Below are 27,809 nucleotides of genomic sequence, written 5' to 3' on the forward strand. Positions count from 1 at the left end.
CTTGCGTGATTATGACACAACTAGCATAACAGGCAGACATAATCCCTATCCAACAAATCAGATTGTACATATGTTTTGCGTTAGACTTTCATGAAGAACTCATACAGCATAAACATAGAACATTCCGAAAGTTTGAAATATTTAGCTACAATAAGAAAGCAAACTTCAATAAAACTAACTTTTTTTCAACTTTTATTTTCAAGTTACTCATTGTAAGGAAGAAGGTTCTTTCATATCCATTTATTGTTTGTTGAGTATAACGTTGTCTACTAATCGCGTTGTTTGTCACTATTATAAGCACTCAAAATGTTAAACTTGCTTAAGTATTCAGAAAATAGTTGGTCGCTGCAGCGATTAGCTGAAAAATCGCATTATATGACTCCTATTTGAGCTCTCTGAGCTACTTTGACCTTCATCATATTTGTATAATATGAGTTTAAGAAAAAAAAAAAAGAACTTTTTTTGCAATGCGTAGTAAATGTTTGAGATACAGTTTATACATTTTTCTTTAAATCAAAAGTATTCCTGAAATGGAAAAAAATAACCATTCAGTGAAGGGTAGCTTCAAGAAAACACTGAGTAACAACCGCAACTTGCTTAGATTATAACATCCATAATAAAGCTGGGCAAATAGAAGGATGGATTTTAGTGCCATAAGTAAATTGATATGCTTCTGGCAAACACAAACGTTTCCCCTTGCTTCATCTAAACTAAATGCTTTAAAATTTAAGCCCGATGCCTGCCATAAAGCTTTCCTATAGTAAACTGCCCCCAGTATAAAACCAAGTATGCCCGGTTTTGAATCTAGACTTTAACTAGCAAGCATATTGTCACCGTGGTTTGAATTTCAGTGTTGGCAAACATTATAACTAGATACTAGTAATCAGAAATATAAAACGCGAATGAACAATAAGGATTTAGCGAAGGTGACGTATTATTATTATTAAAGTTAGTACTTGCTTATATGGTTGCAATGCCGTTTCATAAACATGTTGGAGAAACCTCTGAAAAGTCCAGCAAAGGCCTACTAACTAGCAAAGTTAAACTACTACTAGGGCAGTTTCTCGATGTAACATTTAAAAATGGGCGGTTCTGAGGACTTATTTACAGCGAATTAACAATTAATTGTGCTAAATATAAAGTGAAAAATGTCGTCAAGCAATTTTTCTTTAAATAGTTCCTTCTTTTACTGCTATTAGGTAGGCAATGCTTCTGTTTCAGAGCTATGCCATACACATATTATGGTTGCATCGGTGGACAGCTAGCGTTGATGTAAAGCAGTGAAGACTTCTGCAGTCAAGCGTTGATTTGAACAAAGACCTTTCCAATGCCGCTCATTGAACTAGCTAGTGGTGTCTGTCCGGTAACAACCATCGTGTTTTTACTTCGGACCAGGTAGCTTCCGGGGGACCCATCGCCAGACATGCAAATACGCCATTACCACGATCATTCGGCAGAAACATTACCAACATCAGCATACATTTATTATTTGCATCCGAAGCGCTAGCTATAGAAATCAGATTCTGAATGTGGGACGTTTACCTCTTCTGCCAGCGAGATTAAATATCTTACTCCTATATAATCTGTTTATGGTACGTGACCTTACACTGTTTCATTTGGTATCAGTTGAAATCCCCAATGAGAAAGGTTTCTTATTTGCATTTTTTTCTAACCCACCATGCCAGATAATGTTAGTAATCGAATTGTTTATTTGCTTAAGCTTACTGAGCTCAAAAACGTTATAAACTTACTTTACTTGCCTCAGGCTTTTTATATTGAAGATTCAGATTGAATGATTTTTTAGCCTTTCAATATTTGGAGATTCTGAGATTTATATGTTGGCAAATAAAGTTCTACCTACATCCATGATATTTCTTCCAAGCTATATATCTAAAAATGTTTTTGGTTTAAACGCCGTGGTTTCAGTGTTAGTATAATATTTAGTAATTGTTTTTTAGAAATTAATAAAGGTTTCACATTCTTGCGTATTGAATTGCTTCTTAAACACTAACCGAATAAACTGAGACGATTGTGGTGTCTCGAAAACAGGAGCCTTCGTGGAGCCACAGTTTTTGCTTGAGCTAAGTGTTCCCGGAGTAGCTCGATCGACCCCTCACCGTCGGTCTGTTGGGGATTTGGCAGCGGGGAGCTTAACATCTGTAACCAGACTACAGCATTGCTACGTTAGACTATACAACAAGTGGCTGCTAAAAGTGCTCAGTTGCCGATGAAGTTCTTGTCTGAGAATAACTTTGTTGTTGCCACTGATTATACTTACTCTATTCGATATATTTCGCCAACTATATCACGGTATGTGCAAGTCCTTTCCTAGCGTCGAAATACTGAAATACTCGCTTGGGAAGCGACCCTGCCAAATTCAATCTGAATCTGAGTTATATTACTTTAATTGTATTCAGCAAGTCCGTATTTGTTTTTGGAATATTATTATGAAAAAATTATCTTTCATGGGTACCAGATTCAGACCAGCACTCTTATTCAGTATATTGCTTTATAAAAATTAATTGGATACGTAGGCAGAAAGTGGATTTACATGGTGGTGTGTTTAGATACGTTCTTGCAACGGATTCGTAGTTTTTTTTTAATTATATAAAAATAAATTAATTGAGTACGTTCATATGTAGGTGAGATATTAGTAGAAGAGTTAGGTTGTTAATTAAAGTGTCCGAAGTTTTTGAGCCTCCATTTTTGCTCATCTCGATTAAGGTCTAAGCTAAAAATTACTATTTATTGGGCAGTAAGCGACTAACATCTATCTTAAATTCAATGTAATTTTTAGACGATATAGCAGCCTAGCTGGTCTAGCTCAACTATACTAATATGAATTATTTTATGAGATTGTAATAATGTTCGACATCCAATAACATTAGTTTTTACTACGGTACTTCGAATTTTTTTATCTAAATCATAATTAGTAATTAGCCATAACATGAACAACAGTTATGGCTGGTTAACAGTAGAATAACAGCGCTGACAAAAGTCTGAGTAGATTGTATAATTTGCAGTTTGTTTAGACAGGATTCAAACGGGTGAAGGATCACATACCTATTAATACTATACCTACGGGATGTGCTAATTAAATATTAGTTGTTAAATATCCCTTGCACTGTGTAAAGCCGTTGTCATGGAGACGAAGCACATTTTGCTAGGCGCTTGCGTATTCACTACACTAGGTCTATTTATCAAGATCTGTGTGGTCTCTAAGAACTGAATCACACAGTACATTAACGCTGTTAAGCAATTACTTAATAGAAGCGCAGTGAATAATCTTTAACATTTCTCAGTCGTTCGATCGTTTAGTTTCGCCAGATCTGTGCATTTTGCAAAAAGCTATGCCAAAAAGAGATTTTGAAGACCTGTCACACGAGAAGGCTGGTTGAGATTTAGCTTGAGAGATAGATCTTTTCATAATTAGAAAAATAATACTGTCATTTTGATCTATGTTTATTCTTTTTAACTTATAGTATGCGAGCATAATGCACTAACTTTTCTGTTAATAAAACTTCAATTTTTAATTTCGGTGATCTCACGGTAATAACCTACCGCAATGCAGTTCGCATGAGTAAACTACTGCGTTAAGGTTCCTGTTTCATTTGTACCATTTTTCCTATCTAACAAGGAGGCGTAGTTCCCCTCTCCACTACTCGGCGAGGAGTATAGTTAGCCCTTTTTCTCTGACTGTTCGAACTTCTTCGTCCCTCTCTCGTTTCCCGGCGTATGAAAGTCTATGTAGCGCGGATGTAGCATGCGACGTGTAGTCACGCCACAAACGTCTGTGAATTGTGCCTTCGATACGGCCTGATTTGTAGTGCTTTAACTGTCTAATTGTTTACCGAGTCTCCAAGGGACTGTTGGCAGCGAGGAACTCACTGACTTACGGTCTACAAACTGTAAGCCACTTTTTCCTGAGTAATAACAGCGTATTGGTTTAAATCGCTTCGCTCTGTAAAAAAAATACAATATCGGTTTTGCCCACTGAATAGCAGCACGAAAAACCTGGTAGTGGAACCCTATTACTAAAGTGAATGCTGTTGACTGGTCCTCAAAAAGGAAACACCATATGCAAAGTGTGTGCCATAAAAATGTGTAATTGAAATAACAATCAAGCTTATCGCAGGACTACCGTTTGCAGTGAATTTATAAAACATTAAAACGTGAATTTTATTTATTGCTGTGACCATAGTATCTGTGCAGTTAATGTAAGTCGACTTGCAATCAAGTGCTGATGTATTTCATGTGCTCTACAGCTTAGTGAAGGAACAGCCGATTTTTTTAGGCAATGTTCTTTTACTTCACGGATATCTCTACAAAGCGTCAATAAAATCATCTAGTGTAAAACTGTCGGATTGAATGCTAAGTTATGCCCAGTAAATAAATCACGTTGTGATTTAGCTAACAAACGACACGTTAAATGTTTATTTACGTGAAGTGAAATTTCCAGAAGAAACACTCAGCTGAGAAAAACTTAGAGACAAATGGTGAGGACTCTAAAAGCGAACAATAGGCTATAGAGACAATTCAGTCAAAGTACAGCGACACAATTCCACGATCATATCTAATTACTTTCTCAATTACAAAATAGTACAGATTGACCGTAAAGTTAGTATTACTTATTCTCGTACGCTTATAATAGCCTGACGTAAATACCCGTTAGTAAGGATCTCTTATGCTTGTCTCCACTAGTTTCTCCAATTTGTTGGGGTAGTTCGTTTTCCTCGCTAGGGAGCTTGGGGCGATTGGAATAGCAATATCAAGAATCAGCAGTGTATACTAAACATGAGGCCTGATTGTACAGAAGATTTTAACATCTACGGCGAAGAATTTTGAAATTCGGTTTGAACATTCAATCAGAGAAAGCTTAGGTGTGTGTGATCTGTAGCGACAGGGGGAATCCAATCGTACAACATTATCTTTTGTGAGCTCTGTCAAAATATATAATCGCTTAAACGCCTGCTTCTTTCGAGCTTCTAGATGTTGGCTAATCATGTCAAGGTTAGCCGAGGTATAAGAGCAGATGCTATCTGTTTCAGGAACCTCTATCGTGACTAGATATTTCATAGGATTCTCTTCTACAACTCAGTGTCTTAAGATGTCGTTTAAGAGAATGAATACCTTTCATCTTATTTATTATAGATCTGAAGACGCTTTAGAGTCTGTGTACTCAGGTATATGCACGAGGTTATTGTATATTGCCTTGTAAACTAACATGTTTGATGCCATTTCACTGGGAAAAAGAATTTCTTAGGCAAAGATGTTATCAATCTTGCTCACACTTTCTATTAGTTGGTTGCTGCCATACTAATATTTGCTGTGGATTATACTAGTAGCTGGCGTTTGGATGCATTGTTCTCCACAAGCGTAAATTGACAAGGCAAATATATTCAAGGTTTGATAAGGTAAAGAATAGTTATCATAATCCGAGCAGTTAAGGCTATTTTTACACACCTTAAAACAAGGATTTATTGCCCAGGTGTGAAGTCTTTGAATACCGTCGCCTTAGTTTAGTAATTGACCTTGAAACGATAAATGTTCAAACATTGAAGCATGTATGTATTGGTTATAACCGACGAGACGTGATCCAGAATTACTATTAAAGAAGGAATTAAGTTTGAAGGGAATAAGGGAAAAATAAATTTACGTTTATTAATACGCAAGAAATATATTCTATGTGTATCAGAATTTTAGGAATATTTTTATTATTTAAAAATGGCGGCATCACAACACAATTCGTTTAACGCGGTTTGATTCCACCTGTGTAGCTAGATCAATATGCCGATCAAGTTTTAATGAATCGATTTAGTAAATCAAACGTATTAACATGTTAAACATATTAAAAGCCTCACAAGTATTTGAGAGGCTATCACTATAGTCCAGATAGCTCTCCGTTTGCTAAATCACTTTTCTTTCTTTTTTATTTGTATATTAACATGGCTTGCCTATGTACGCCTGGGTCTCGTGTAAGATAACAAAGTCAGACCACGATACCCATCTTACACAGTTATTATGAAATTTGCATTGAGTTTGATTGATTATATTAAAAATATTGTAGATAAAAAATATTATACTCTCTGCACATCTTCGCCTCAATTTTCCACCACGTTCCTAGATAGAAAAAAATGATTGAATTCGATGATTTCTAGAAGTTTCTATAAAGTTATTCTTTCTCCCATTGTGAAGAAGTACTAACATCGATAAAAAAGCATGCATATCAAAGGTCCTTAGAAGACTGCCTTCATTGATTCAATTGTATTCGAAGTTTTTAGTTAACTGATCCGAGTCCCCAAAGACAAACCAATACTCGGTCATAATTTAATGACGTGAATGTATTGAAGTGCTGAATCGAACTAAGCTATTTAGTAGGACGTGGACGCTCAAAGGTGCAAAAACCTCGGGAGATTTATATTTTTATTTTACAAAACAAAGTTTTAAACAGATCCTTTTTAAACACTTGTCTTTAAACTGCGTGATTCTACACGCATCAGGTTCCTTTGGTAAAAGGCTCTCAAGATCCTTCACTTGCTTCTTTTTGTCAGTCAGATCTTCAATAATAAAATCTCCTACATTTTCATTGAAGGCCCACTTGAAAATTATGATTTCTCTAAAAGCTCTTATACTGCACAGATCGTGATCTCTGGCAAAAAGCAGGTTTTCGACTAGAATCTGTAAAATAGTTACGGTCGTCACAGGACTACCATAGCCAAACACGCGAATGCAAAGAAAATAAGGAAAAGTACCGATTTCAATGGTGACCATGATCAAATCAATAGGGACCACGACTTCAATTAGTAAATGATCTGACATTTTTATTAGCATAGCTTGCTAAGTACGTGATATCTAATACGGCTGATGAACAGAAAGGTCAACACAAAGCTGCTGTCAATACCAGTGTGCAGGAAAACGGCAATGGCAAAGTGACAATCGGATGGCTCTTTTTAACAAATTCACCGTTGGCTATGAAAGCGCATCGAACGACGATGCTATTCACTTTATTTTATGTTTCTCTAATTAATATGGTAAAAAACATCATGTAGGGATAGGTTAATGTTAACGTAAATAAGCGCGTATTTTGGCGCAATTGGTTGTAAATGAATTAGAGTCATAATAGAGAAATAATACAAAAGCTGTTGGAGTACATATAATAAGCACAGACTTTCTATAAAGTCATACAATAGTATCGCAAATATAAAATTTGCATGAAAGCTGTGTGAAATTTTTATTGAATATTCTTATAGAGCAGTATGTACTTTTTACCAGTTGCCTACAAGTAGCAGGTTGAAGAAATACTGATATGAGCATATGCTACCGAGGTCCGTAAAGTTAGACCTTGGAACTGAAATTGGATCCCGCGTCTGTACATTGATTAAACCATATGATAATGAATTTTAATTTTTAAATATAATTAAAGCATAATTTAATGATCACCCACGTTCTCAGAAGATACGAATTTTTACTCACTTCGGTTACAATTTAACCCACTGAAAATATTTTTCAATATGTAAATTTGCTTCTTTGCTTACCGTTTAAGTAATCTGCAGCGCACACACGCTCGGCTCTGCAGCTTAGATCGTGCCCAAACCAGCGAACGAGACGCCTACAAACTTCCACTATATTAATGATGGAATACGGGTAGAGCCACATTCGGAATAATAGTAATAATATCTATATAAAGCTATTTAGAAATTTTAGTGGAATTTTCATGTTAGGGTGCTATGGAGCAGGTACTCAAAACTAGTCTTAACTTATTCTGCTGCCAAAAATTATGACAGGTAACATAACCGCCATTAAGTACACATTTTTGCAATGTTCTTGTCTGTGTCCTACAAGCTATTGTCTACACTGCTGAAAGCAAGTCGAATAAAAAGTACATGCCATGTTAGTTACTTGTTTATTTTTAATGGCGTAGGCTAGAGTTGTGAGATACTAACAAACTGGAACATCTCTTTTAAATTCAGTCATCCTCCTTCACGGAAATATGCTAACATGTATTATTCCTTTTATCGTTGAGTTTACGTATCATTATTTACGAGATACCATTTTTATTACCCTGTTACGGTGTATTCCTATTATACAGTTTCTGGTATCGGGTCACCTGACCCAATATGGACTATTATTGTTTTGCCATATTTCAGAGCTACTATTCATGCTTTTTTCATTAAGCAAGTAGATAAGGGTAGCATCACCTAGTTGGTTTTGTGTCAGTGACAATTTAAACTTGACTTACTCTTTGTAATTTACGACTGTAATAAGAATTTGCTTCTCTAATTAAGTAGGTGCTATTCAGACGTAACGAAAACGCTTTATGCTGTACAAGGAATGAGTTTGTTTATAAGAGCCTCTGAGTTTCACCGTTGTGCATTCTATCAGACGGCTGGGTTCCAACACGAAACGAAGTCTCTCTATGATCGGGTGCCAACGTGTTTCTAAGATTAGAAGGCAATTACGTTACACACTAAGCTATCACGGGGACCTAATGAAGCGCTTAATCATGTGTCCACATGGTAACCTAGGTTCGAATCCGGACGCGGACAAACTTTTTCGTGCTAAGTGCCGTTGTATAAAGGAAAGTCTAACGGCTCAAATATCGGACGTAATTCATTTCGGAATCCCTAAAATTGTAATTTCCAGTCGGGTATTAACTATACCGATACTTTGAGCTGCCTTAGTTTGTTAATTGCTATGCCTTAGAAATTTTGGAACAAATATCTATTAACAGTTATCCTAGGATGACTTCCAGGCTTGTTTAAGCACCACGTATATATATATATATATATATTCGGTTTTTGTCATTTGGTGTTGTGCTGGTCCTTCTGAAGTAATTAATAAAAAGGTCGTCTGTTTTTCTAAATATGAATTTTATATTAACATCAATTGATTAGCATGGCTAATTATGCTTTAGCATGTTTTATATATAACTTTCTCCAATTCTCTTTGAATTGACCTATTTCTTTCCGATTAAGATGTGCTCACATAAGTGCATCATTCATACCCATTAATACGTAACTTTTAGTCATTTCGCAAAGAATTTGAGAAAAAAAGCATATTTTAATAGTTTTTATTTCTCTTTTTGAAATTAAAAGGTCGAAGACTTTTTTAAACCGATAAACAGCTCAGCCGACTTCTTACCTATGCAGCTTGGCATGCGTCGGTACGACACCAAAAGGAAATCGCAAGTCTCATCCTTTCTTTGTGTGTCGCAGCTTTTTTGACTAATTCGTTAAATTAGGAGTCATACGGAGAGGTTCCACTCAATTTTTAAAATCGGTAAACATTTGTGCCGTTATTTGTAGGTGGCTGTAACTTTCTATCGCCTTAGGATTCCTAAAATGTGACAGTATTTCCCATAGTGATCTTATTGTTGTAAATTTCATAGCTATCATGGGACAATCCTGGGATACACCACGTAGAAGAAGCATCTACAGGAATGAAAGACGTCTTACGCTTTGTTGGACAAAAAATCAATATGTTCTCTGTCAAATAGATGGATAGGTATGGGCTAATTTGAAGCTAGTTCTTTTTTTGCACTTATAGCTTGGCTTATGTGGTTTTGTACTCATTTCCCTAGGTCTGTAGATAATATTGTAGTTTATTTTCACTTTAGATTGTGCGTTTATTCTCTTTAATCCTTTAGAAAGTTGATTCATTATCCTTCAAATTTCGCTATTTCAGATATATTCGTTTAGATCTCGTGCTCTGTTTTGTCACACTCAATTTATTTTTCTCACTTATCCGTTTTCCATTAATAATATATTCTTTTCAGTGACGTAACGTTCACCACAATAATGTCCTCTGCATTGTTTGATTTCGGTAGAAGACCGACTTAAGTAGTCTAAAATAGTAGTCGACCTAAGATTTTATCTAGTCAAAGTAGGTGTCTGCCAGCTATATATGATGGGCCCGCTAGCTTTTCCAGGCATTATTGTCTATCATAATAATTGTAATAATAACACCTAATACGACACTATCTAAGAATAATTATTTTGTTCTGTATAAGTACTGTTCCATGAATCCTATATTATAACTTGGATTTGACTATTGCTTAACTGGGGTATTTATTAGATTCTATTCAATATTGTCAACGATCGCAGTATTTTCAGACAATCATGAACTTACCATCAGCGAATTTTGTGAGATTATGATAGCATATCTGTGACATTGTTTTAAGCTTTTGAAATAGCAATCTGTGGTTATTGCGCTTGAATCGCCCTTTATTAAACTCGCTTTTCACGTTCAAGCAGAAAAACCATTTAAAGAAACGACCTGGTCACAATTGCAGTTTTCTGTGTGAGTTAATATTCGATAACTTTACAGGCATGGAAGACTTTTTGTACTATTTACAGGCTTTTCAAACATTTTTTTCAACACAATCAAAAATTTCTCCAAGTTCCAGTACTGAGCCATAGTATCTTACTCATGAGCCATCATTAAAGTAAATGAACTTACCGTTATACACATAAAATCGCGTTTTCCAAACTATTTGCCGTAATTGTTATAGTATTAAATAATAAACATGATGCTAACGATCGTTCTCGTTAGGCACAGTAACGACATGAACACACATAGTGCAGATCAGCTATGGGTTGCTATAGAATCGATGTTTAGAGTCCATCTAAATATTATTATTTATGTGTCTATTAAATACATTTCGCGTTTAATGGCTTCCAAGGGTAACGTACTTTTTGGTGACAGGTTTCATGATAGAACATAACTCAAGAAAAGTCATTCTAGTTAGTAAAAAATAACGATATATAAATATGAACTATATACGTATAGTTCATATTTATATATCTATATAAATTTTCGATGATTGACCGTATAATAATGTAGTATCTTCTCCCGTCCTTTCTTGATTTTCATGCAGATTCCTCGGTGAATAGGGTATCACGTGCCCAAAAGGTGGGATAGCAATTCTGGCGTGATGGTAATATGATGGCATATTCCCGACTATCGCCACAATGAACCACCGCCGTATTATACCAGTAGGTTACTCCTGCATTTCTTTTCGTGACCGTCTGAGTTATTTACAAGTACATAAACCTGATTTCTCGATCGCGGAACTTTCGAATCCTACGTGGGACTTGAGCCCCTTTAGCCACCTTGAAGCTTACATCATCACCTCATCGAAGAGGACGTCATGGCTCGCACATCTCTTCGAAGACTACCTTTATTCGTTGGCCTTTTGCTGGGGGCCAGTGCTGCTTTGCTACTTGTAACTCCACTGCACTGCGAGGCCCCTCCGGAGAATATAGAGCCCATTATCAACTTGCAAACACGATATGTAGGCACCCGACAAGCTAACCAACCTGCGATTATACGGCCAAGGTGAGACGTTTCGTACCAAGTTTATTGTCTCACATATATAAAACTGACAATGCTTCCTTTGATTCAACAAAAATATTTATGGCGAATAAATGATCACTTAAATTAATTTACTGATTTATATATTATTCTAGAAAAAAAAATAGTTTTCTTCTATGTATATATACATATATGTTTATATATATGTAACTATGTATTGTTGAATACTGTTGAAAAAAGGAACCAAATAGAATAAATTATTTATGGATTCAGTATTTTTTTGTTTTCTTGATTAAATAAGAGAGTAATTAAATTATATATTTAAAAAAATTGTAAGCAGACAATGTTTAAGACAAGTTATTGCCTTTTTGAGAAACTTTTTATTGAATGAGAAGCTCAGAATATACTCCTTCAATATTAACGAACCCATGAGCTAGAGAGTTTTTGTAAATAGCTGGTTTAATAAAGCAGTAATTAAATTTCTTTCATACGAAAACGAGTTTTAGAAACGTTCGTAGAGCTTCTGCCTACTATAAGTTCCTGATTGTTTGCATAAATGACATCATGCATGCAAAGTTTTTTAAACCGCCAAGTTATGTCAGTGTGTTGTAAATATCGAACTCTAGACACACTTCTTGGAATTTTTTTTTGGGAATATATTAAGCGGCTGCGCTTTTACCTTAGAATATATAGGATATCCTATGGGGATGGAATAGAGGAACATCATACGGGGAAGTTTAATTTTTACCAGTGAGCTTTATGTCTTTTTTTCGAAAGTCGTTTGACTGTATTTCTGAATTTATATAATCATGCACAATCCGTTTTTAACTTTGTACGTTTTGAATACGTACATGCGATTTGATATTAGCTTAGTCTGTGATTTTCAAATCTCTATACTTATTAACCTCTTCCACGAACGAACCCTCACATTTAGTTCTAATTCGGTAATCCAGTATATATACACGGTTGTATATGACCTTTCCTATTATCGTCTGTGGTTTTCATAACATTCTCGCCTAAACCATATTCCTTCATTTTTGGGGGATAGCACATTTCTGGCATTTGACATCTAATTTTTGCTGCCTTCTCTGGTGACGTTGGATTTTAGGTATAATAGTTTTTTTTTCTATACTGAGACAAAGCTTGTTTACATTTAGCTCAATAGCTAAGCTTAGTTAACTGTTTAGTAATGTTGGCTTTCTACTATGTTAGCTGTACTGGTTTGCTAATGATACATGTATCATTAGCAAATGACGCAAGTTCAATGTGCGTACAGAGTTCACAGAAATCATCATAAAGAGAGTGTATTGTCTAAACGAACCCATGAAGTTCCGTGGTCATATTGTACAACAGGTAGCTCCATTCAAGCCTTTTACCACCTGCCGTCTATTAATTATGTAGGAGTTTTTCTCGTAACAGTGCAGTGCTTTATGCATTTGCCTGCTGAACTTAGGAATATGCGGTGGCTCGGAGGGTAAATTTAAATCCGCACGTGGACACTCCTCGTTTGTGCTGAGAGCCAGCCGTCGCAAGTAGTGCCTACTAATGGTTTTTTTTTTTAACAGTCTTGATTCCATTTAGACATTGAGTTAGCTGAGAACTAGAAATTTACTAAACATGTAAGACACCGCTGTTTATCAAAAATAATCAAATATCAGGTCTCAACCTCTGTAGACGGGAAGAGTTATCCATTTCGATTGTTATAGGGAAAATTCTTTGCTCAATACGGAGTTTGCACAGATGTTGTAAAAAGCAAACAGCCATATTATGATTTTCTTTTATGACTTGGTGTGGAGCTCAGCATCATGCAGCACCTGTACTTATATAAATATAGATTCATATAAATTACTTTTAATCTGTGCTTGATGATCACTTCACTACACCCAACATAATTCTAACTTTTGCAATTATTTTCCTTGTTATCTCTTCAAATTGTAGTTTAAATCGTTTTTTTAGTTGTTCTCCAGGCTTCAAGTGGTTTTTTTGGTATTTTATCAGTTGTTTCAATTTATTTTTCGGTAAATGTATTTTTGTATTTAAAGTCCTCACGATTAAGTTTAAGTGTGTCCCTTCTCATTTTCCTTTCTTATTGTTTGCTATCCTTATGACTGCCAATTAAGTTTCTAAATTAAGTGCATAAGCACCATCAACTTTCGTGGTCGTATGTGCTTATTCTCTTGCACTCCAGGTGCATTTCATAGAAAAATCTCTACTTACCTAGGAGTTACCTAGAATGTAAGGGAACAGTTACAAAACGATGTTCTGTAGACTGGAAGTAAGTCTATAGGAGGCGTTTATAAATGGCTTAAAGATCGAATTTTTTTCATTAATAAAAAGCAAAGAGACTATCAATTGTATTCTTCCATACAGAGAAACACATTGATAAAAATCTGCATTATCGCTAACAAGTCTACTATGCACTTACATTGTTAAAGAATGTCCACGTGCTTTTGTGATTAAATTTAACTGCGTTCCCTATTGCATGAGCTGATGTCTCTACTACCGAATTGCTATTAGTTTCTTCAGTATAACTCTGTGTAGCTCTCGCAAGAACTGTTCTAAAATGATCTAACCGTACAGATGCAATACGTAGATAGCTGTTTAATTACCGGGCAAGTATCAGAAGGAACGGGATTCAAATAGCAATCCGGTCTGTTGTCCAAGAAAAAAATTAGCGACTCGTAGGAAATAAAAAAACGACGACGTACCGATTACCTTCGTAATAGAAGTGTCAATGACCCCAATGTTACTAAATGTGACGGGAATGTTATTGTGGTGATAAAAAAAAAAAGCCAAATGTTGTTCCGGGGTGTTCCACGATGTATAACGGAAATTAGCAAGGATCACCGAGATTGGTATAAGGCATAAGTGAAATAAAAATTAAACTTTAAATAGATTGGGTAAGACAAAATCAAGGGATAAAAACTGATTAAAGTAATAATAATAATAATAACTTTGGAAAATAGTGGAGAACCTGGAAATGAAACAAAATGCAATATAAAACAAGACAAGTAATCCTATAGAGTCTAGAGCTTTAATCTAAGCATGTAAAAATTGTTGTTTGTGGACTTTAGTAATATAAAAATTTGTGCAGATGTATGCATTAGAAATATCTATCACTGTTACGGAAGGTAGAATTAATTTTATTAGTAACGACCGACAATGTTTATTTATAGTATCATCAAACTGAGCATTTTAGAGGTCGATTAGATTACTGAACGCAGACTGAATGAAAAACGTATGTGTGTAAGTTGAATAGGTAAATTTTGAATTAAACATTAAGTTAAAAAGTATGGTTGAGCTAATAAAAGAAGTAAAAGTACAAGGGAAAACTCAGTAAGATTTAGTTTTGCTAGTTTTTCGCCGGGTCCTTTACGATGATTATGCGTGCTACTATAATCTACTCGCATGTAGTACAAAGGATAGGCAGTTTGCAGTAGGGAAATGCGTCAAAATCTCCGTCAAAAAAACACCGTCAATTCATTTAAAAATTTTCAAGTTAATACATTTTAAATAAATATAAGGTTCAACCGAGGGTACATAATGAGTGAAGCTATGAGCAGTGTTGTGCAGCTTTCCCGTATTATGTATCTGTTTTTTACGTTGTTGTCCTTAGGCCAAAGATACAAGTGGCACGAGCGGCCATTGTAGTAGCGATTCACGTATGTGGGACTGATATGGTGCAGAAAGTATAAGTTTTATTTGATTTTTATATTATGTAAATCGAAGAGAACCGACAATGTCTGAGCTTTAAGCTCAACGGTTTCATGCAACTAAATAGAGTTAATTTTTATATAGTTTTATATCGCCGATAGACATTCCCTCAGACGGCTGGCCCCCACCACGAAACTAACTATGCGTCTATACCCACGTCTGAAGCTAGACCGCAACGTCCCTAAGATTAGCATGCACATACGTTACCCACCAAGCTATCCCTGAGACCGTGTACAACACTGCGCCAACAAACCACTGTGTGGGATAATGAATTGATACAGCTTTCTAACAAAACAAAATAAAGTAACATTGAGTTATTTAGCGCTAAACCCACCGATACTTTCTGTTCGTACCAGTCGCGGCCAAAATTAGCGGTGTTTGAAACAATGTGAATATTGTTTTTATAATTTAATCTAGATTACCGACGGCGTGAAAATCGATAATGACATGATAATGCTTGAATATGTGAACTTGTAAACAAAATTTTGCAAATTGTCAAATTGACCGATAGTGGTAGGTTTATTGTGAAGCCAGATGAGTTACTCTTTAGTCTTTTCACTTATAAACTCAGGTTGCTTAAGGTAGCTTCAACTCTAATAACCAATTTTCCTTTAGATTTTTCTCGACAGAGTTGGAGATTAAGGAAAAGCTTCTAGCAGTAGCCTTAGGCGAGCCCCACAGCCTGCCCACTTTCGGAGCTGCTTTAAATCACACATTGGGATCACACGTGACCAAACTGATATTTTACGTCTGTGCTTCTAGTCCAACACAAGACAGAGTAAAACTACGGCCCAATGTCGTTCACGTATCCAGCGGGTGTAACTCTCTTTTATATCATGTGCTCAGTCATTTGGCAGCGAGGCAGTTCGTCAAGGCAAGGACATCCTTCTACGTTTTACATTTCAATAAAAGATCTTGTGTTTGTTAAGCTAAAATTTCTTCGTAAAAAGTGAACAGGATAAGTTTAGTGATTCAAGTAACTGGCGCAGATGCTAACTAACGCCTTTTGCTAAATTACATATGTTGACATTATTGAGCTCGTATAAGCTGTTGAGTTACGAATGTCCATTGATAACGAGACAGTTTTTATGAATGGAGCTAAAATGTCGTTTTTATTATTCTTTGATATATGTTAATAAAAGGCCTATGTAAAAAATAAACTTGAGTAGCACAGGCACATTGAGCAACCAACCGTCACGTATAAGAAATATTTTCTTGAATGTGTTGATTTTATTATTACAGGACTATGATTTCGTGCTGATCACTCGCGATTCATCTTTCATTCGTGGTGAAAATCTCATGTCTTTAGTAAACCATATTAGCGTGGCTCAAGAGGTCTATATGGGACTGCCTGTTTCTACAGATCCTCGCGTCTGCGAACTTGAAGCTGGCATACTCTTCTCTAGGCCAACAATAGAAAAGGTAATGTGACAATTTATATCAAATATAACTCGTTTGTGTATGTGCACCGAAAAAAAGCGATACTTCGATTTTTGTCGGTCGATGTCCTGATACAGCTATATGTATTTCCAGGTACTCGCAAATCTTGAGCAATGTGCTTCAACAGATTTAGCTTCTTTGGGCGACGAAGATGTAACGGATTGCATATCACAACTAGCAGGCTTCCCTTGTCAAACTGCTCTTGGCCAAGGAAGATACCTATCTGTAGACGCCGAGAGAAGATTTTCTTCGGCATTATTTAATGACTCTCAAAGTCCGATCATCAGTGTGGCACCCCTGACATCCCATACGTCTTTCTACCGACTCAATCATTATCTAGATGGACAAACTTCTAGGAAGGTACGGCGCCAGCTTCAAGGTATCTCGAATGCTATTGCCGATGTTAATTCGAAATGCGACATGCCTGATAACGTATGGCCGAGAGGAGTCCGCTCGCATTTCAAACCAAAGAAACGCTTTGATATAATTCGCACAACGTACTTCAACAGGACACATGTACTATGGCCTGAAGATTCTCGTGTAGCGCTTACCTTGGATGATATTTCGATGAAAGACGTCGACGAGGTGGTTCGAGCCTGTGAAAAACTAGTGCAAAGTACCGTTGAACTCGTCGATGGTTGGAAAACTGTAGATCCTGCAGCAGGAGTGCGATACACCGTAGATGCTCGAATTCGTGGCGCTATGCGTCGTTTAGAAGTAGTTCGTCCGCTTTCTTTAACCGAACTCGTCGCCATGCCATACGTTACGGAAGAGGCGCGTATCACTTTAGTCCTCTGGGTCCACATGCACGAGGTCGAGGAGGTTCAAACATTCCTGGATCATTACGCTTCTCTTATGAAAAAAGGTGAACGAACTACACTTCTGTTGGTCTTTCTTCTTCAACGAAATGGATCTGAGAAAGTGTTCGACCCGATCAGAAGTGCAGCTGAAAACTACTCAAAACAATTTGGTAAAACACCATCCCGAATTGCCGTAATCAAAATTCGATGTCCCAAACACCTTCCAGAGTTTGGACTTGTTGATATTATAGCATCGAAGTTAAAAAAGAATGATATCATTCTTCTGATTCAGCCGAATGTGCTGCTGTCGGCAAATTTCTTAAACCGTGTCCGTATGAATACGATTCGCTCAGAACAAGCGTTCTTGCCAATTCCATTTGCAATGTTTAACCCCCGCATCTCTAAGATCACACAGTCTATGTCATTATCTAAAGATGCAGGCTTTTTTGATGAAGACTCCGTCGACATTCTTTCCGTGTACGCGGGGGACTATCTAGAGGTGCGAAGAACATTAGCCCATATTCCATTGGCAACAGTATCGGCAGACCTAGATCGGGAAGCTTACCGCAATTCGACCTTCGGAATTGCTGAGCTACTCTTGCTCTGTAAACAATTACATGTTATGAGAGCAGCCGATCCAGAAGTGCGACTAAAATATGTGCGTCGGGATTGTGATCGAATAAGCTCCAATCTCCGAGAAATCAGTCATTGCTACCGTTCGCGAAAAAAAAAGCTTGGTAGTAAGAAACAGTTAGCAGCTTTACTTGCTCCGCCTTAGAATAGAAAGAAACAAAACTATATATATCGACCTTATGATTTATTTTTAGGGTTTATCGACTTAATTCTATTTGAAACATAAACACGAACTGGGTGTGATCCAGTCGTGCAAATGTACTGAATTTTGTATTAACTATCTCCAAGCTAGACCCTTTCCTATTCAATTCATAGTTTGATAATCCCTGGTTTATACGAGTATGCAATATGTGTGACGAAGTTAAGCAAGCGGCTTTGAATTTTTGGCCTTATGCTTTCTGTTCACATGAACGTAACAAAGGTTGGCCATGTTCGCAAAATAGATGAACTACTGGCTTAGCTAAACTAGGTGCGATGGCAAATTGATTGTTGGATGTAGCCCTGGGAATTATAGGTAAGGATAATTGTTTTTTATTCCCTGTGGCTCCCAGTAAAAACAACGAAAATGTATCTTTCTGACAACCACTTCACTGTACGGTTACATATTACAGTTTAAAGTTCACTTCAACTTTACAGGAGATCCAAACTATTTTGAAAATTAAAGGTGCACTTTTAACTAAAACATTTTGAATTTCCAAGAGTCATCTAAATTACACGTAGTTCATGATTTGGCAGTTCGAAATATTTTGTGGCCGATAACTAACATTCAAAAGGGCTGCTGTTCGTGAGGTTTACCTAATTGTGTACATCAAAATTTTGGATGCTGCTTAAGATGCGCTAGACGCGCAATTGTATACAGGCTCTGTAAATAGATAGGCCAAATTTTAGGTTCAATAAAATTTTAAATCGTTTTATTACTCGCTGTATTATCATTGGAGATATAGCTATCATATAGAAGTTATGTTTGACTAGCGTAAATAGTACAAGATTCCTTACTTATACGAAGATGGTTTCTTTTATACCACGAACATTATTGGCCGTTACGGAAATGGCTTTTTAAGGATTTCTAATCTATAAATAAATCTAACTTATGCACGGTTACTTTTGAATATTGCACTAATTATTGTTAACCCGTTTACATAAGAAAACAGCGCGCTTAATCTAAATGGCACAGTAATTAATCCGTACACGGCCTAATATGACTTGAACAGATATCAGACGATCAGCCATTGTTGGACCTTCGATTGAAGGCTAATGTCTTTTTGGACGTTTATTACTGGTTTCTTAACTGTATATGATCGAATTTCGAAAGTCCAGGTCAATACTCATATTTAAGATATATCTATAAATTTTACTTGGTTTGTTTATAGGTTTTTTTAAACAATTTAAACTATTTTACAAACACACGAAGAATCTTTGTGAGGTGGCAGTGAAAAAAAAGACTGTAATATCCTTGTATTTGCCTTTTCTGAGTCATTATGTGACTCCAAGATTGGTACCGTTACTGTTTCCTAGTCTTGCGTAGGACAAGCTTCGAAATAGCGTAGGTCATTTTGGAAGCTCCATTTTGGATCTATCCAAGTATCTAATATAAGTTCAAACGAACAGAAAATTCCACTTTAAATTGTGAATACCTGAAAAATCTTAGTGAATGCACGAAAACTTCACATGACCGCTTCTAACTTATTTGCTGGTTTTATAGGTTGACTTAGGTCGTGCGGCTATGGATTGTGATACTGGAAATTTTGTTTCTTAAGAGGAATGATCCACATCCTCGTCTGCTTTGTTCGGAAAACATATCTCATGCGATGTATCTTGGCTGTCTGTGCGAATGTCTCTCCTTTTTCAGGTATAAAGAACGTCATAAACACGAAAATCTTATCTTGAATTTTCTTCTTTTTTCAAATATAACTCTGGAGAAACTTCAACAAACGCAAGAGTGGCAGTTAGCCAAGACTGTATTTTTGAGTACGCGGTTGTTTCGCCAGCGAGCACGAGGTGTTTTGATGGTGTTGGTTCGAGTCTTCCCAGATACAATATACAAAACATACGTCAGAAAGAGAAAATTAGTTTATTTTTTTATTACTAGTGCGTGTGAACTGGTAGTTCCTCAGCCACGTTAAACTTTTGCTTCATTGGCGAACCAATTGAGCAAAAAAACTGGCACATGTTTATGTTGGGACCGAGTACTTCTCCGCGTATCATCGTAAAATGGTATTCAAATAGAACTAGTAGCTCATAATCAATGATCGAGAGTAAACCAGATCCTTCCTTCTCCGAAACTCACCACGCTTGGACCAAATATCCTGTGGCCGTCGATGATTCGTAGCTCTGCATGTCACATTCGGTTTCTAGTCGCTTCCTTTCGAGTCTTGGCTGGCCAAAAGGAGGCTAGTCATTTCATTTGTCGTCTCGACCGATTCCTGACTATACTCAAACTGTGTGTGCGTGGGCCTCTCCACCCACGGAGGCCCTGTAGTGTGTGCCTTGGTGGAGGCAGTAGTTCATACAACAGGCGTGCCAGACGACATCAAATAACAGGCTCGTATAAACACATCACTTTCTTCTTTACCATTTCCAGGGTCTCTCTCTTTCGCTGTTAGTTGCAGTTCACGTGAAGACAGGGAGTCATTTGATGATAACCATGCCGTGAGTAAAGGAGATATATTAGACATTGGTTTATACCTTACTTGTCGACTTGACCTTATGAATTACTTATGACACCTTAATGTTCTAGCTTTACCTACGTGCAATACCTGAACGCATTGCAGTGGGATGGAGCCTGTCCCTGACCTACAATATATTTGATTTAAAGCCCCGCTAGTTCTATGAACAGGTATCTTACCTGTCCTTAAATCTTTCTACTTACACTATAATATCTATTTTGATTGCATCTTGAAGTTATCATAGCGATTTTAAAGCTCTAAATAGTTAATACACCACTGCTGTTCCACTTTCCACCGAGATTATCGAATTAAGATAATCCCGTGAATTTTTTTTTAATGTTAGTTCTTAAATTAATAGAATCACATAGTTCTCTTGCGCTAGCGAATATTTAAAGGAAAATGTGCTGCTTGATCCTACCACTATGGTCGTTAAAAGCAAGAAACAATCAGTTTAGCATTATGCTTAGCTATGTGTAATTAAGTAGAACTAATCACTTAAACAACAGCCTCTAATTAATTCCGAAAATGATAAATGCAAATTTCTCGATGTTTTTTCTTATTATTCTTTGATTACACTCTTACCAGCACGATCATCGATAAACTTACTGCTTAAGATTCTATATATTAGGAACTGGTCCCTACCGTAATGTTTATTTTGCATTTTTCTACAGCAAATATATATATATATATCTAGTACAGAAACAAAGTATACCACCTTGAAACATTTAATAGATTCGGTTCCTCACATGGTCATTCACTAATACATACTAGGGTTACTGGTTATCGAACTGATGCAACACCAAACTTATTTAAAGGACCTTTAGTTGGTCAAAGAATAAATTTTACACATTCAGGCACTGATAGCCAACGGAAACGTAGTTTTAGGGCACACATTCCCGTCAAGCCCTCATGAATATACGCGGAGGGCCTTTTAATTAGATATTAGTTGGAAACGCTCTACGTTTCAAAACGATGATTCTGACAGAATTCCGAAGTTCTATATGCCTCTGTTTATATTTTTATATAAAATCACTGGAAAATCATCAAGAAGATCAAAAATGAGAAAAATATTAGAATAGAGATATATAATGGATAGAGTTTACCGTTTCTTGTTTTTAAAGAAACATTTTTTTTAATATACAAGTCTGTTATGTTTGTTACACATCTAAGCTGTCCTATGAGAGCCGCCTTCAGGCTTCAGCCTAACAGATTTTCTGAATAAAACATGTTCTTATGTTGGTTTCTATTATAATAATAGCGTCAGGCATTGTCCAGTATATTCCTCGCAGAGTTAACATCTGGGCACATCGTCGACACGACATTCGGGAACTTCGCCCATGGTCGTGTACAGCACTAGTGGTAGCGTAGTTTCTAAAGTACGCGATTGTCCCAAATAAAACGCAGCCAAAAGTCTGAAAGGAAGGAGTTTTAAGAGGTGGTTCCTTTATTGATGTCGTATTTTTTGATTTTTCGTAGAATCTCCGCTGCTGCATCTTTTTGTTTGTCCTTCTTCTACCGTTTTTGAGATCAAAGCAAACCTCCTGTTATTTGTGTGTTACTTCTCCTGTTTTATAGCTAGTGGCGATCTCGAACAATGAGAAAGCGTCTTAAGAAGAGTTTCCCTTCTCCGCTGGTGCTCAGAAATCTAGCCATCTAAAAGGAAGTCCGCCCAAAGAAGAAAGGCGCTTCTACTACGATCAGAGTGGGTCTTAATGGCGCCTGTCCGGACGTGGATGGCACATATAGACGTTTGTAGCCTGTGTGCCTATGGACTTCGAGGCATGACACTTACCACTATAAAGATAGCGATTACCAATAAAAAGCTCTTTTAGCAAAATTTAAGTAGCAGTTGAATTCGTGAAAGTGTGTAATGCGATAAGTTTGGGCCCCAGGACTAAAGACTTTTTTATGTACTTGGTGTTTGTTCGTATATTTTTATTTGTATATGAATTGTCATTTAATTCGTCACTATTATTTTAATGCATTACTGGGTTATTCTTCGTCCAGTTATACTAGCAAAATATAAACCTCTGTGTTGCAATATCTTGTCTGTTATTACTATGACGGTGTCGATCCAATGACGCGATCGTCAACCGTTAACCATCAGATAATAACCGTATAGCTATAAAGCGCCCGACGGTGTGCTGTGTACGTTTCAAAATGAAGCACAACGCAAATATCCTACTCTAGCTATGTCGCTCTCTGATTGGCGTTTTTCTAATAGTATGATGTTTAATTGTCACACACATAATATAAGTATTAAATTCGATAGAAGATAGATGTCTTAGGTGCATGAAAGGAAAACGAACATCTATGTTGCAATATTTTGCTGGTAGCAGAAGCTGCTAATGTCGTTGTATAAATAAGCGTTAGAATGGGGTAGATAGGGTAATAATGAGTGTTCTATTCTATAAACATTATTCAAATAAAGATCTCTCCTTGCTAAATGTATTTCTGACTGAGACATCAATATATTTATTTAAACTAGCTATATTACGCCATTTTTGCTCATTAACATTTTTGATAACTCTAGCATCTGATATGGTTTACTTAAATCATCATCGGCAAACTTTTGGCCAGAAGAACCGAGCTGGCGGCACTTAATTTCTTAAAGCTATTTTCCTAGCCATATCGTAAAAAATCAGGTACTAATATTTGTATATTGTAACATTTGTACTAAAAATTATAAGATAAATCCAAATTGAAATGTGGATTCTGCTCTAAGCGCTACATCACATCGCTGCCACTGAGAATTGTAATGAAATTAACTTGGAGGCAAAGAATTTAAGTCACTATTAGGACATAATGCACTAACGAGGAATTTGCTAATTCAAGCAAAATTGCCAGCATAAATTAAGCTACCTGTGTAAACAAAGGAAAAAAAGAATTTCAATACCTGCCATCTCTGATGTAGGCTTCCCAAAACGAAATTTCATCGAATTGTAACTGCCTCTTTAGCTATTTATCTGGAAAAAATATTCGTAGAATTTTCAGTGATATAGCCATATGCCAGACGTGTTTTGTTTCGAAGGGAGTCGCTTTTCTTGGTTCTAACATGCATTATTCGGTCAAATTTGACCGCATGGCATGGTTTACATACAGCAGCTACCGTCTGTTGCGATTTTAGCTACTGTGGACTGTGTGGGAAAACAGCTAGCTTGCTTGCTTTCCATCGCTTGTAAATGGTTAACTGAATTATAGAGGTGCACATCGATTCTATGAAATTGCCTGCACGTCTACCACTGTAGCACAGAATCGAAATCGCAACAATCCCGACTTCCTTATTTTTACCCTAATCAGAAAATATCAGGCGTGCTCCCTACGAATTTATTCGATCTTTTGTTAGATTTTATAAATATATTACTAGCGCAGGAACACGATGTTTCAAAGAGTATCAGGAAGGCTTATATTCTGAAAGCGCTAACATTTAGCCACCACGACACAATACGGTAATCGGGGTTTTATGCAAAACTGACTGTTTGTTTATTCATTTACATATGCTTACCCTTCGCAAAGCATCAAACGACTTTGCTAGAACCGGGATTGCACCAACGCTGACTTCCGCATATCTACGCAGTACGAACCAGGTATGAGTCAGTCAGAAGACATCCGGTGGATCCTTGTATGATGGATATGATTTCGCTTTATATATACATAACAATACCGCATATAACTGATTAGCTTTTTTTCGTTGCTAGAATTGTTCAATACCCGTCACTAAACATTCCTGTACGCGTATCTGACCGTATTCGTGCCGTGAAGACTTCAAAGTGTCTTGTGTTGATGTGTTTGTAGCTGTTTTGCTTAGGACAGACGTTACTGCTCTAGGTAAATGTTAAGATGAGCTTTACGGTGAAGCAGATGTGTGATGTACAAAGATACGACCTTACGTGTATCACAGTGCCTACACTGCAATATAGGCTGCTTGGCGTGCGAACCTTAAGAATAAGTGCAAGTGCTTTGACCTAATTATAATAATAACAGTAACCCGTTTATTTTCAGTTACAATGACGACAAAGTGGTTAACAATCAAGTTGAAATATAATAATTATTAACAACCCTCGAGTGTAAAGGGTAACGATGAGGCGACTGATGAAACTTGAGCTATGCTCAGAAAAAATGGTAGCAACGAATAGCTAGCAAAGATCAACATTATCTAAATACAGTTTGGTGATTACAGATTTATTAGTAGCTTTATGGAGGTTCCCATAAAGGCATTATAAAGTGTAAGTAAAAGTATGTATTAGATTTCTTGTCCCGAGAACGACCTGTTCTCAGAGCAATGCTCCAGTCCTGCTTCTAGCTGTCCAAAAAGGGCACATTTTTAAATAAGTCATAATAGAAGCAAACATATTTTTGCTAAAACCATGACTGAATAAAGACAAAGCGTATTTTTGTAATGCCTTGTAGACTCATTACGGCTAGAAGGGCACTTCGTGAACATATGCTTTACGGAGGTATCTACAAATTTTTATAGATGATCATCCACCATTTTGTAAAAAACACACGATGCATTGTCAGAGACAGCCCGTGTCTTACTAAACAAGTCGGATCTGCATAGTATTGAAGTGTTTTACGTTGTTGCAAATCTTTGCACTTCGAGGTCTTTATAAATACAAAAAATACTTATTTCCTCTTTGCTGTCAATTTTTAAGATTCATTTAGACATATTTTCGAAATTCTTTCTTGACATCACATTTATAACCAATAAGTTGATTACTACAAATAGCTTCTTCATTTTGGTGACATGAATGCGATGCTGAGTTGGCTAATCGATCACCTAGGCAATTGATACGGAATCACTGAATTTGGCATTCGGCGGGGATAAGATAAAGAAGTAGGTCAGCCATGTCCACACATCCTTTACGTATGTCCCTTTGGTATTGTTAGCGTTATTTTTCTCTTGGGAAACATGTCTTCCTTCTTTGTTAGGCCTCTTATAACCTGATATCTCAGAACCGTCATTTCGCGTGCAAATTCATATTATTTGCATCCTTCACGTCTGCATCTTTAACTAGTTTCAGGTTGTTTTTTCCTTCCCCCACTTCAATAGAACTGCACGTCAAAAAATTAGTGACTTGCACATGAATGCTCACTATTTTTTCATATTGCGGGAAAGATTTCGATAAAAATATTCTTCACAAATGTTCAAACTGGAACACGCGACTAATGTAAAACTGCTTATGATACCAGGCGGGCTACTTCAGTATCTGTATCACCCGAAGACCAACCATTTATATGGAGCAATTGCAATATTTTTATGGGACGCCATCAATAGATCAGTCCCCTAAGGGACCAACAATAACCGTGTTGTGAATAGATTAGGAAGTTCGTCATTTATTATTATTATTTATTATTATCATTATAAATCGCTTTCAAAGAAGGCATTTTCAGCCAAATTGTTTTTTTTTTTGAATATCCTCTAAATTGCTGCGCTTTAGGTATAGCATCAATAACTTGCCCCCACTAGAACTATGCGCCGGAAGGTTTCTGTGTAGAACTTTCACAGTCAGCTAAAAGCTTGGCACCTTTAGGCTGTTGCTCACGCGTAAAAAGGAACCGTGCGCCAATTTAGGGATGACATTTTTCGGCCCAAGAAGTTTGCCTCGAGTTTAGAGCTATGTACATCAGTGTGATAATTGCCATCCAAAAATACGCGGCAGCGCAGTTTCGCCCGTCAATCTGGCCGCCTACCACTTCGGTAAAACGAAGCTACTTCTGAGAATGAGTGTTAGAGTTACAACACGATTATTGCACTCATTACCGATATTTTCCTATTTATTATACATTTCTCGGCTATAATCCTTCTAGAAAAAAGGTTTAACCGGGTCGGTTTTGCTGGACCTATCTAGGTTTTTACAACAGGTTTATAGAACGGTATGACAATCATAAAAGCAACCGCTAACTCAATTTATCTCTCTTTGTCTACAGTGCCGGGGTCATAAACCAAATCGACGTTACGAGACGCCTAATGCGACATCAGGATGTCCCGCCTGATAAGCGCGGTCGACGTGTAATGAATAATATATGCGATATAGTTCTCAGAATAAAAGTGGTAAATGGAAGAACTTCAAATTTATTTTCTGGCTATCACACACATATTGATCAACTACGCTGTGATAATTTTTGTAAAATTTGAAATTGAAAAAATGGTCAGTCGCTTCCGAATTTTTATGAGCCTCGATGCGTATCTAGGTTTGCCTATTTTTTCACGATCTCGATACCTTCTATAATTCGTTAAGGACTGGTTATGCAAATATAGGCCGGGAAATAATATCCTTCTTTCGGAATAACTGCTATAAGATGCATAAAACGGTGAATTTTCTAATTGCTATTGTTTTTTGGTTAATCACGAATAGAATAGATTTCAGACTTGCTTTCCATAGTGCAAAATCTAGGTTAGATCGAACTATCGAAAATAGTAACAACAGACAAAAGTCTTATTTCATCAGTGAATATACCTTCAGATTACCAATAAACATTTATTTCAGACAGTCTTATGCAAACGTTTACAGCACATTCTTTCAACAAGTGCATTGTTAGAAAGATACTTTTCTTGAATGAAAACTTCTAGCTATGTAGCACAGGTGTCATCATTTCAATATCTAATGCTCTTGGTTTTTAGTCAAGCATAAGAAAAGCCACCGGATGTTGACACAGTAAGATAGGTGCGATAGACTTAATTCAAGCTATAAAAGCAAAATCCTCAATAAACAATAGTAGAAAACTGTAAAAGCATCTGATGCTTGAATAAATCTCTATCGAAACGAAAACAATGTTTGTGCCAATATATTAAAAATGACTTGAAATATGTCTATTATGGCAACAACATCCTATGCGCTTTGAGACTATTGCCACATTATTTCCTCACACCCTTGAGGAGCTTATCAGTTCCTTTATATTGTCCGCTTCGATCAACTTTTATTACTGTTTTATTCTCATATTCAGATAACCTCTTCTTTATACACGTTCCATCCTTTGAACTAATTACACTTTACTTAAAAGATACGTTCTGTGAGACCAGTGTGGTCAACTTCCGTATTGAACTTCTGGACACCCCTTGCGGTGCGAAGCAGCCTCATTGTTCCAAATTAAGCAGATTTCTCTGCGGAAAGATACATATAAGCACAAATTTTTGATTTAGGCGCATTGGCATTCCAGTCTGCATATATACGTGTCATTTTCAATAATATTTCGTCGAAAGTTACTGTCTGCGCGAACTGTAAGAACGTTATCATTACAG

General features: G+C 36.6%; 1 protein-coding gene and 3 long non-coding RNA genes across 11 annotated transcripts; 2 read left to right on the forward strand and 2 right to left on the reverse strand.

Moving 5' to 3' along the window:
• Window positions 1-164: 164 nt before the first annotated feature.
• Window positions 165-3,631, reverse strand: LOC111249656 (uncharacterized). 2 transcript variants are annotated; one of them, XR_002673025.2, is made up of 4 exons: window positions 3,562-3,631; window positions 2,279-2,368; window positions 2,013-2,168; window positions 165-1,399 (listed from the first exon to the last, which is right to left on the reverse strand). It is a non-coding gene; the product is annotated as an uncharacterized LOC111249656 (long non-coding RNA). The 2 variants fall into 2 exon arrangements; XR_015327413.1 differs by having other exon boundaries at window positions 3,505-3,603.
• A 116-nt stretch (window positions 3,632-3,747) lies between these two features.
• Window positions 3,748-18,817, forward strand: Chpf (Chondroitin polymerizing factor). 4 transcript variants are annotated; one of them, XM_022803392.2, is made up of 5 exons: window positions 3,748-3,908; window positions 10,877-11,337; window positions 15,643-15,901; window positions 16,270-16,449; window positions 16,561-18,817. In XM_022803392.2, the coding sequence occupies exons 2-5, from the start codon at window positions 11,150-11,152 to the stop codon at window positions 18,043-18,045; spliced, it is 2,112 nt and encodes a 703-aa protein (XP_022659127.1). In that variant the 5' UTR covers window positions 3,748-3,908; window positions 10,877-11,149; the 3' UTR covers window positions 18,046-18,817. The 4 variants fall into 4 exon arrangements, with proteins under 4 accessions (XP_022659127.1, XP_086844655.1, XP_022659125.1 ...); XM_086988529.1 differs by having other exon boundaries at window positions 3,749-4,496; window positions 15,790-15,901; XM_022803390.2 differs by having other exon boundaries at window positions 3,750-4,496.
• Window positions 18,783-24,212, reverse strand: LOC147755952 (uncharacterized). 2 transcript variants are annotated; one of them, XR_015327412.1, is made up of 4 exons: window positions 24,072-24,212; window positions 23,463-23,532; window positions 20,188-20,496; window positions 18,783-19,923 (listed from the first exon to the last, which is right to left on the reverse strand). It is a non-coding gene; the product is annotated as an uncharacterized LOC147755952 (long non-coding RNA). The 2 variants fall into 2 exon arrangements; XR_015327411.1 differs by lacking the exon at window positions 18,783-19,923 and having other exon boundaries at window positions 19,949-20,496.
• On the forward strand, window positions 19,637-27,147 carry LOC147755953 (uncharacterized). 3 transcript variants are annotated; one of them, XR_015327401.1, is made up of 5 exons: window positions 19,637-19,749; window positions 20,482-20,549; window positions 22,142-22,268; window positions 24,083-24,517; window positions 26,498-27,147. It is a non-coding gene; the product is annotated as an uncharacterized LOC147755953 (long non-coding RNA). The 3 variants fall into 3 exon arrangements; XR_015327400.1 differs by having other exon boundaries at window positions 22,142-24,153; XR_015327399.1 differs by lacking the exon at window positions 19,637-19,749 and having other exon boundaries at window positions 20,422-20,549; window positions 22,142-22,345; window positions 24,083-24,153.
• The last annotated feature ends 662 nt before the right edge of the window (window positions 27,148-27,809 follow it).

This window comes from Varroa destructor, unplaced genomic scaffold, assembly GCF_002443255.2.
Source record: "Varroa destructor unplaced genomic scaffold, Vdes_3.0 BEIS01000004.1, whole genome shotgun sequence".
NCBI lineage: Eukaryota > Metazoa > Arthropoda > Arachnida > Mesostigmata > Varroidae > Varroa > Varroa destructor.